Raw genomic sequence first — 11,226 nt, 5'->3', positions numbered from 1 at the left:
CCTTGATTGCATTACTGAGTAATACATAATAACACCAATAACAATGAGTATGTTATTAGGCTCTATTTTGTTATATATCATACAAATACATTGTCCAATTGTAATATCTATTACTTTCACAATGTCCCAAAAAATTTTTTTTAGGGGAGATTTTTATATTTTTTTTTATCTTGTTGGTTTATTATTTGATTTTGCTGTAACCTCTACATCCTGGCAAATGCATATCCGTCCCTAACTATGTGAAGAAAGAATTAAATTGGTGAACAAATAAATAAGTTATAACTGGCAGAACTTGGGACTGTGCATAAATTTTGCAAATAGTATTTAGCTCTTATACTGGTATAAATACAATTCAAAACTGTAGTTTCACTCACAAAATACAAGCACATATGTTTTCATAATAAAAGTAATGATTATTACTGTTTGCATTTTAACAAAAATTTGAACATAGTAAATTAACTTAACACTTTTGCGCCCCCTTCGATGGTAAAAAAAAAAAGCGGTATGTGCGCGGAGCGTTTTTGCTGAGTAAGCGTAAAAACAAAAATGTGTATACTCTTTTTACTCTCCTTACCTTAGTTCTTGAGATACGTATTTCATTTTGGTACCAACGTGTTCGCAATAAAATTCTCTAGAAGAACATAAGTAAAAAAAGTCACGAAACGTATAGGGATACCAGCACCAAATAAATAACTACGAAGATGACTCGCCGTGAGCGCCCAACAGCAACAAAATGTTTTTACTCTTGGGATTATCATCACCTCCACACTTGTCCTACAGCGTTAATTTTGGTATCAATGGACTCGCAATGAAATTCCCAACACGGTGATATGAATATAAGCATAGAATAATGATTGCGGCCCACCCGCAAGAGTGTGGGAAGTGGTGAAATTGTTACCCGGTATTGGTGACGGGACGACGCACGGCGCTTTGAAAGTTTATACTTATTTCACTCTCATGACATTAATTTTCTATGTACGTCATTCATTTTTGTGTCAATGTGTTCGCAATAGAATGTTCTATGAGCCCATAGGTAAAAAAGATCAACAAAGCGTAAGATAGAATAGCGCCAAATATAAAACAACGCTGGAACATATCAGTGAGTGTCAAACACACACGAAATGTTTTTACTTTTATGTTTGTCAAGTTTATACTTGTTGCACACAGTTATTTTTGGTTGTACATTGATCGGAATAAAATTCCCTAAACAGACATATGCATATAATACATGATATGGGGGAAGCATTACCAGTATAAACGGCTAAAGTCACCCACCTGCAACCCGTTTGGGACATAATACCATTTGATCGAAGTGGTCCACACCTTTCATGAACTTATTGTACCATGCAGCCTAGTGGTGAGAAAGAGAGCCTCATGGCGCGCAGTTTGAAACAAACCCAAAGTAAATCGGATAAAAATTGAATTTTATACAAATATTTTAAAAGAGGACATAACTTTATGTCCACTATGCGGTAGCGTTAGGCGAAACAGGACGCAGCGGTGCGTCCGGTTAGTGCGAAAGTGTTATTAATAGCAATTATTTTCAAAATGTTAATGCATTATGTATGATTAAAGTTATAATATAATATATTCGTTGTTTTAAGTGATACAGAATTAAAAAATATAACAAAAAAAAGACATAACAAAACTGATATAACAGGAGCAATGTACATAATGTTCATAGTAATGTGACAGAATATCTATTTCACGACAAATTAAATCTGCAGTGGCCATTCCTCACTCTTCAACTAATTAGGTCATCCTTCAAAAGTTTCTTCTGCATCAATAAATGAGCTTTGTATGTTTGTGGCCAGATGGATTGGAGACAATGAGTCACTAACGTGACTCATGAAGAGGGCCTCGTAGCCTGGTGGATAGCGCGCAGGACTCGTAATTCTGTGGCGCGGGTTCGATTCCCGCACGAGGCAGAAACAAATGGGCAAAAGTTTCTTTCACCCTGAACGCCCCTGTTACCTAGCAGTAAATAGGTACCTGGGAGTTAGTCAGCTGTCACGGGCTGCTTCCTGGGGGTGGAGGCCTGGTCGAGGACCGGGCCGCGGGGACACTAAAGCCCCGAAAGCATCTCAAGATAACCTCAAGATAACGTGGCTGAATATATGATGCCCAAACCACACATCAGAAAACGAAGAAACTACTTTTTGGTCCATACTGGTCCATTATCAAGTTGTGTAAAAGAGACTGGAAAGAGTCAAATAAATAAGGTAAGAAAGTGAGGTAAAAGGCAAGAAGCATGAAAGAGAAGGAAGGTAAGAATAAGAAGAGAGGTCCAAATAGGATAAAATGTCATTTCTTCATTTTCTGATGTGTGATTTGGCCACCAGATGGATTATTTCTCAGTTTAAACAGTTGTAATAAATTAAACTGTATTTATCCAGAATAAACATGTCATGAAAAATATTGAATTTCGGTCATGAATTGATAAAAAAGCATCATATAGTTCTGACTGAATGACTCGCTACTTTACTGCAAAAAGACAACATTCTAATCTGAATTGTTGTTATTCAGCCTGTCCTCCAAACAAAGACCCAAAAGTGATTCCGTGCACCCTGTTTATGAATGAAAAACGGTTTACACACGACTCAACTGATTTCGTTCGAACCCTTCCGGAACAAGTGCTTCACTGATGAATTTTGTTTGAACCACAACGCTGTAAATGCTTCACCCACGTACTACAAATAATTGCCAGCAGAATCTAAACACCTAACCTAACCTATACCTGTATATGCACAATATGCTTATATATCATAATATATCATTTCTCAAATTTATATTTGAGAAAAAGTCCCATTTTGAATGAACAGCATGTAAACATTTATGAATGCTTCTATGGGGTCGACTGCTGGATGTGATGGACTTGAGTCGAGGACGGGTTGTGTTATTAGACAGAGGAGTAAGCAGGTGTCTCCTCATATAATAAACCATTAATAGTATGAGGAAAAAGTACTGTATTTATTATTATTATATATACTTATTATATACTGTAATAAGGTATTATTAGAGAGAAAGTGCCAAGCCAGGATGGCTATACAGCACTTTGTTACAGAATATTCAAGAGGTCCTGGATATCACTCAGGATGCCAATACGAGAGCAAAAGGGGCATAAGAGCATTGATGTCACAAAGAAGCACTTACTGAATATTTTATAAAGGATAATTGACTAAGAGAACAGTGGGACAAGAAACTTTCCCATTTCTGGATATTGGGACATTCTACGGGAAGATGCATAACTATTAGCAGAGCACGAGTACTAGAAGATAACCAATGTGTAGTTAAAGCATTTCTTCCATTCATGCATACAATACTGTATTTAAAGTCCAAATTAACATATCACTCATTAACTAATGAAATGTTGCACACAGTGCTAAAATTTGTATTAAATTCATAAATTTAAAGTTTATATCATTAGCCTTCTAGTTGGGAAGTTGAAATAAGATTGAAGTCGAGAACTTTTTTACTGAAGATAATGTATATATTAAATGAAATTTTAGTGTTTTCCTGGACTGGCTTCAAGAAATTCCAAGAGATGTATAGTATACTTGTTTTCCTTGACTGCCCACCGAGTAAAAAGTAAGTTATACATGTTTGCCAAGGTAAAAATAATTCCTCACATATGTCAAGCAGTTAGTTTCATGATCCTTTGGGTTGGTGCAAGCAACAAATGATTTGCATATCAGAACACATTTTGCCCATATGATTACCTACAATTCCAAAATAAGGTGTTCCTTAATTCTAGCAACTAGGAAAATTAATGTAAAAACAAAGCTATATAAATTATTTTTATATCATCCTGACATAGATTAAATGTACATTTTACAAATACAGTATTCACAAAGTTTCTCACTATAATAATCTTAAGGTTACTAACATCTTATTACTGTAAAGCATTTAGAAGGAATAATACACTATAATACATCTGATTTATGAATGCAGAAACCTACCATTAATGAAGGATATCAAAATCAAGAGTTGGTAATGCATGTACAGTCTGAATATATATCAAGTTTAAACATATCCATACCATCTGGCAATGAATTATATTTCAGGCAGTGCAGTGTGACACCAGCCCATACAAATAACTGTTAAGACCACAAACCATATATCATATCATATTCACAAGAATTAGGGAAACAAATTCCAACATTGCTAACACCAAATATGAATTGCAAATTTCCCTTGAAAACAGTATTATTATCAATCGACACATTTATACTTGAAGTTTAATATGTGCATCTTCAACATCGAATTCCTGCACCAATGGACATAAAGGTTCCAAAAGTACCACCTGATTGTAGCATTACCTTCCCAACATTGTTCACAAGCTCTCTGCCTCTGAGCCCATATCTGGAAAAGAACAAAAAGGTATATAATGGCATGCGCGCGCACACACACACACACACATATATAAATAAATTATATATAATTTATTTATTTTCCTGTTAATGTTGTTATATCAAAGTGTACACAGTTGTATAGCATATGTTAAAAGTAACTTTTATCTGCTTTATTAACTTTTATTTTTAAATGTGGTTTTTTGACTACTCCTGTTCCCCATATTCACACTGCAGTTAGTTTGTCTTTTTTTAGGCTGAATGAGCATAACATCAGATGGGTATAACTGAATTATATAGCTGGGTATCAATGAATTATAACCGCAGTACCTCACTTCACACAATTATATATATATATATATATATATATATATATATATATATATATATATATATATATATATATATATATATATATATATATATATATATATATATATTATATATATATAATTAGTATTATTTTACACACGAGAAATAAATTACTGTATACAAAATCTATATCTCAATTTAAACAAGTTGCATTTTCTACCTATACTGACTGTACTGACCTTCAAGTGAAGGAATTTTTGTTTAAATATACTAACCATGTTCAACATCTATTACATACCTAAGAGCTGTAAAACCTCCAAAGAGTGCCCCAGTTGCCATACCAACAGAAAATCCCATCATAAATCCCAATTTGACCCGGTCCCAACAGCTAGGACCTTGACCTTGCTGATAGTAGTTTCCTGCTGGTACAGCTGGCATATTTACACCACCTGCTCACCAAAGGAAAAGAAAAATTAAAATGCTTATAGCAACAAAACAATTTTAAAGCTAAATAAATATTACAGTATAAAAACATTACAGTCAATAAAAAAAAAAAAAATAGTATAACAACATTACAGTCAATAAAAAAAAAAAAAATAGTATAACAACATTACAGTACAATAAAAATGCAAAAATATTTGCATTTAATTATTTCTTAAAAAAGGTACACTATCTATGAAATACATGTACAGCATATCACACAGGTGATATGATCCTGCAAAATATTTAAGCCAGCATAAATGTAAGTTGAGAGCACAAAATTGTACACATCATAAAAAGCCTGGTTGAAGGGGTTCTGGGAGTTCTTCTACTCCCCAAGCCCGGCCCGAGGCCAGACTTGACTTGTGAGAGTTTGGTCCACCAGGCTGTTGCTTGCACACTTTGTAAGCACTACAGCCACATACACTTTGTGTTCAAAGTGTTATATGACAAAGAGTGCTGGGTAGACGGGACAACACGAGCGCAGCTCTCATCCCGTAACTGCACTTGGGTAATTACACTTTGAATTTGTGGAATAGTTTTCGGAGCATAAAATCAGACTACTTCTAATGATACATTATACCCATCCTGTGTGCCTAGATGGTACAAGACCATTCAGTCACAATAATATACGGCACTGATGCACCTAGTGTCTAGAGGCATCACATTGAGGCATAACTACACACATCCAATCTACACATTCATGGGCAGAAAATATTTGATTCAAGGTCCAGATCTTTCTGAACCAAATCTACTTGCAGGTAGCAGAGAAAGATGTTGAATTTTGAAGATTTACTAAGTGTTGAATCAACCAGGATGCCCAAATCTTGGAGCAGGGGAATAGTGCAGTGAGGTTCAGAAGCAATTGGTAGAGTACTTGGAAACCACTAAATAATGCCAAAAAGCAGCCACTAGCCAAAGTGTATGATATACACCAGAAGTTAAAAGCCAGGCTTTAATAAGAATTGGACAACGATGAAAAAATGTAGGCTCGGCTTATTCAAGACAACTGAAGATTTGAATGAATCTTAATGAAGGCTTTACCCTGATCAAAAGAGTTGAACCCCTAAACTTGAATAATAGAGCAGGGCTCAATAACTATAACTGTATCCAAAGCCAGGATTGTGTAAGTCGAGGAGCTTTAAGGTGAGATTATAAAAAAATGGTGGCTAAAATGCTCTTAAGAGAAAAAATTCAAAGTAAAGTATGGTAGTATCAAAACACCTATTAGGCTGAAATAGTACATGAGAAGGACTAATATTTTAGACAGCTCTACTAACCTTAGGGAACTGGCTCAAACAGTGCTGGATAGTAGAATTAAATGATGGCCAAAGAGCATTAAAGTTTATGCAACCTACATACACTACATACTATGTTCCTTAATTTTTACTACATGTAGGAGGGTTTTCCATCTGTGCCCCCCCTCCCCTCTAGGCATTATTTGTCCACACCAAAAGAAAACAAATCAGCTTCCAAGCCAGCCCTCAAGGCCTGTAAAATGCAACCCAATAAGACTCCTGTGGTAACAAGTTCTTTAGCTAAAGAAATCATGATACTGCTCAACTATCTGGCTCTTCCAGCCAGGCTCCTGTAGAGCAGTTATCAGATGTACCAACAACCAACATAGATGTACAATGCAATTAAAAAGTAGAAATCTCCACTATTCAGTTGGACAAACTGGAAAACGATTTACTACCGATGTTGGAAAAACAAACTAAACTACTGTTAAGTAGTAGTAGAATAAACTAACCTAATGTTCCTAGGCTTAATACATGCTATCTAAGGCCTAATATAGTACATGTGTGTGCTATACTAGGCCTAGGAATATTTAAGTTTGTTTTTTAGCTTCATTTTTATGACTAAAAGTGAAAAGTACAAGTTCTACTATCTAATTGTTTAGAACATCAATCTTTGTACTATGGTGCACACAGTTACAAAAGCTACTATCTGAACGGGAGGATGGGTTGGAAAATACACAATCCTTTTTCTGGCCATTGTAACGTCTTTCCACCTCAAGCCTTTTTCTCTCTTTCATAGGATGGAAGTGCCTCTTTTTGGATTATGGGAAAAGGGTGGAAACTGATGCACAAATTCCTTGTGTAAATTAATCGCCTGTGGCCTCGTTTGAATTGGGACAGCAGTCACAGATTTCTTCAATTCAGGAATAAGTGTAGTCAAAGAAGTGTTCCATGATCGAGCACTTCACGACCACCACGTTTTGCACTTCCTAATGTCCAATTTTGAACAATTATGTTAGATATACTGTTAAATATACATTAACATAAACACATTATCATATTAAATTGCTCTAAATTATAATGATTACAAATATTGAATAAATAAGTGTCCATTTATTAAATAAATCTAATAAATGGACTAAAGACTCGCCTGTACTGTCGACCGTGTGAGACTGCAAGGTTGTTGTGGCAGTGAACTGTGCCAGCGACCAGTCATTGAGCAGCCAAAATACTGAGCGACCATATAGGACCATGCTGATCATAAAATGGCCATATGACTGCTGTTCTGTTCTTATTCCTCTTTAACACTACATTTATATTTTTCCCCTGGCATATATGCTACTGCCCCTCCTTGTTTACTGTGTCTATCTGTATAAAATAGTTTAAATCCATTTACTGTATTATATATTCTACCAATAGTTCCGTGTTCTATAGTTATCCATGTTTTGGATTTGCCCAAAACGCTGTGCTTATTAGTGGCTAATATTATATTGAATCGATAATTGCAAATACAATTCGTCTTCATCTTGAAAAACATAAATTAATAAATGAGTCGCAACATGGTTTTACAAATGGCCGTTCATGTTTAACAAATTTGCTATCTTTTTATTCCAGCATAGTTGAGGCAGTTGATAGTTTTAAGGATTGTGATGTTGTGTACCTCTGGTGTGGTTCTTCAGCTATATCTTGCTCTGGTTATAGGCCCCATTTAGATTATGCAGTTCAGTTTTGGTCGCCGTACTATAGAATAGATATAAATTCACTTGAACGTGTCCAGCGTAGGATGACTAAGTTAATTCCCCAAATTAGAAATCTTTCATAGGAAGAAAGATTAACAAAGCTTAAGTTGCATTCACTGGAAAGGCAATAGGCCTTCATAAAGAAACATAGGCCTTCTGGAGTTGCGATAATTCTTATGGTCTTATTTTCTTATATAACCAAGGAGACCTCAATGTATGGAAGATAAACAAACTATTAACTCACAGACGATGCATCTCCAAGGATATACTCATCAAACCCTGCATTTTAATGAGGCTATCTTTATATTTAGCTATTATGTATTAGGTAATTTTTACGTTCCGAAAATAATATCTATGTACCTCACTCATCACCTGTATCTGGATTATAAATTAAAAAATCGACCCATGGCCCACAAAGAAAAAACGAAAAACCTAGAGGTCTACACTAACTGCACCAGCTCCATAACTGGTATATATATAGCCAGTCCTCCAGGCTGAAAACCATCATGAAGACCCCCATCCATTGCCAGATCTCTAGTATCAGCCACTGGCTGATACTAGAGATACAGCTAATGGCTCCAAAGAGCCATTAGCTAATGGCTCCAAAGAGCCATTAGCTAATGGCTCCAAAGAGCCTCCACTTACGGGCTCACCATAGCCCGTGCTACTGGAACTTATTATTCCGAGTAGCTGAATCTAAAACAACAACAACAACCATGGCCCAACTACGGGCTCACCATAGCCCGTGCTACGTGGACACTTCGTTCTGAGTAGCTAAATCTGAAACAACAACAACCATGGCCCAAGAAGCAGCTCACAGGAGCTCACAGATCTCCCGTCACGCAGGGTGCAGTTGCACCTCCACAGATCTCCAGTATCAGCTATTGATACTGGTAATGGCTCAAAAGGGCCATTACTTACGGGCTATTCATGCCCGTGCCACCTTTTGGATGGGTTAATCTTCATCTTGGACACATTCATGGGAGACATCTCCCGTCACGCAGGGTGCAGTTGCACCTCCACAGATCTCTAGTATCATCTACTGATACTGGTAGATGGCTCAAAAAGGCCACCACTTACGAGCTATTCATGCCCGTGCCACCTTTTGGGTGGCTTAATCTTCACTTAACACATTCACACTGGAGACATCTCCCGTCACGCAGGGTGTAGTCGCACCTCCACAGATCTCCAGTATCATCTATTGATACTGGTGATGGTTCAAAAGGGCCACCACTTACGGGCTATTCATGCCCGTGCCACCTTTTGGGTGGCTTCATCTTAACACATTAACAAGGGAGACATATCCCGTCACGCAGGGTGTAGTCTGTAACGGTTCTATTGTTACGTAAAGTATGGTGACAAATAAGCACAGACACTAAGATACTATATATATATTTGGTCGAATATACAGAAGTACACAGGTGATACTTTGGTGTGAGTTGAGCGCACTGAGCGTCGGTACAGTATCTCGCAAGTGTCTGCTCTAGACCACACTTGAAAGTAGACTCTGGTTAATGTTTGTTATTCTGCTGCTTATATGCTCGGGCAACACCTCACCGTGTTGCCCGGGCAACGCCTCACCTCCTTCATCTCCAAAGGTTTGACAGGAATATTAACAATGCATTTGGAGCGAGTATATTATTGGGATAATCTACTCGCTACAAGTCGCACCTCCACAGATCTCCAGTAGTCAGCTCTTGATACTGGTAATAGCTCAAAGGGGCCACCACTTACGGGCTATTCATGCCCGTGCCACCTTTTGGGTGGCTTAATCTTCATCAATCAATCAATCATGGACCAAACACACAATTCTACTTCACGGGCTGAAGAGTAAAGGTTCAAGGTCCTACGAAACAGTCGGCTGTACCCGTTGTAGCATTTTCTCCTAACGATACTCCCTCTTCTCTAACCAGGGGGGATATCGAAAGGCGAAATACCGGGACACAAAAGGCTTTTTCGCTAAGTCTTCTGGTAGGAAGACTCTCTTTTTCTGTCCCCAGGAGGCAAGGGGAGTTTGACTCCATTACTGAGAGAAATACTTGTAACAGTTCTATTGTTACGTAAAGTATGGTGACAAATAAACACAGACACTAAGATACTATATATATATTTGGTCGAATATACAGAAGTACACAGGTGATACTTTGGTGTGAGTTGAGCGCACTGAGCGTCGGTACAGTATCTCGCAAGTGTCTGCTCTAGACCACACTTGAAAGTAGACTAGTTAATGTTCGCTACACCGCTGCTTATATTGCTCGGGCATCTCACCGTGTTGCCCGGGCAACGCCTCACCTCATTCATCTCCAAAGGTTGACAGGAACATTAACACTATATTTGGAGCGAGTATATTATTGGGATAATCTACTCGCTACAGAACTCCCCCTCCCAGGGGATGAAAGGAAAAATACTTGATCAAGGAACTTAGCTGGTCGGTGAATTGTACGCCCTGCTCGCGTTACATAACCATCAAAGTTAACTTCCTCCTCTTCGCTGATGTCATCTAACTGGGGTCGTAGGGTGGGAGGTCGCACAGGATCGTCCGTCGCCGTAGGATCAGGTTGTGGTGCGGCTGGTAACTGGGGTTGTAGGGTGGGAGGTCGTACAGGATCGTCCGTTGTCGTAGGTGGCGGTGCTGCTGGTAACTGTGGTCGAAAAGTGAACTGCGTAGTCGGCGGATGTGTCTCTGGATTTAGCAGTGTTGCAGACGTTGAGACGAAGCCTGGAGCAGAGCAGAGAGCTGAGTGAGGCCGGAGTCGTGGAGCTCTATGTGGGAGAGCGTGGCGGCTCGATTGAGATTTGTGAGTGTCTAAACTCGGGGAGCGAGAGCGTGGCGGCTCGATGCGGTCGTAGTCTGCTGTCTGCTCTGTGTCGAAGCTGTAACGTCTTGGGTTGATTAGGACTGTACACGCCGAGTACTACATTGTTGACTGTGGAAATTGTAGTCTGGTACCAAAAGATGTAGGCAGTGTGTGGACAAGCTCGGTGTAGCAGGAGAGAAGAATGTGCATAATTGTTGCGTCCTTGGGTCGCTGGTGGAGCATTTAGATCCGGGGCGGATGGGCTCGGGCACCAGGACATTAGGAGGTAATGTAGGCACGTAGTTAGGAC

General features: G+C 38.3%; 1 protein-coding gene across 1 annotated transcript; it reads right to left on the bottom strand.

Moving 5' to 3' along the window:
* Nucleotides 1-3,784: 3,784 nt before the first annotated feature.
* LOC138370073 (reactive oxygen species modulator 1) lies at nucleotides 3,785-7,683 on the bottom strand. Its single transcript, XM_069333861.1, has 3 exons — nucleotides 7,530-7,683; nucleotides 4,960-5,110; nucleotides 3,785-4,362 (listed from the first exon to the last, which is right to left on the bottom strand). Exons 1-3 carry the CDS (start codon nucleotides 7,639-7,641, stop codon nucleotides 4,254-4,256), a joined length of 372 nt encoding a protein of 123 aa, XP_069189962.1. The 5' UTR covers nucleotides 7,642-7,683; the 3' UTR covers nucleotides 3,785-4,253.
* Nucleotides 7,684-11,226: the final 3,543 nt, after the last annotated feature.

Source organism: Procambarus clarkii, chromosome 30, assembly GCF_040958095.1.
Source record: "Procambarus clarkii isolate CNS0578487 chromosome 30, FALCON_Pclarkii_2.0, whole genome shotgun sequence".
In the NCBI taxonomy this organism is placed as follows: domain Eukaryota; kingdom Metazoa; phylum Arthropoda; class Malacostraca; order Decapoda; family Cambaridae; genus Procambarus; species Procambarus clarkii.
Note: the sequence above shows the minus strand (reverse complement) of the source record. Positions and strands in the feature narration are given on the sequence as shown.

Bases quoted from the DNA above. Each gene is read 5' to 3' on its own strand.
- LOC138370073 (XM_069333861.1), bottom strand. From the start codon at position 7,641: ATGATCAGCATGGTCCTATATGGTCGCTCAGTATTTTGGCTGCTCAAT. The intron at 5,111-7,529 runs GCGAGTCTTTAG...TTTGGTGAGCAG, and splicing joins TCACACGGTCGACAGTACAG to GTGGTGTAAATATGCCAGCT. The intron at 4,363-4,959 runs GTATGTAATAGA...GTTCTTTTCCAG, and splicing joins GGAGGTTTTACAGCTCTTAG to ATATGGGCTCAGAGGCAGAG.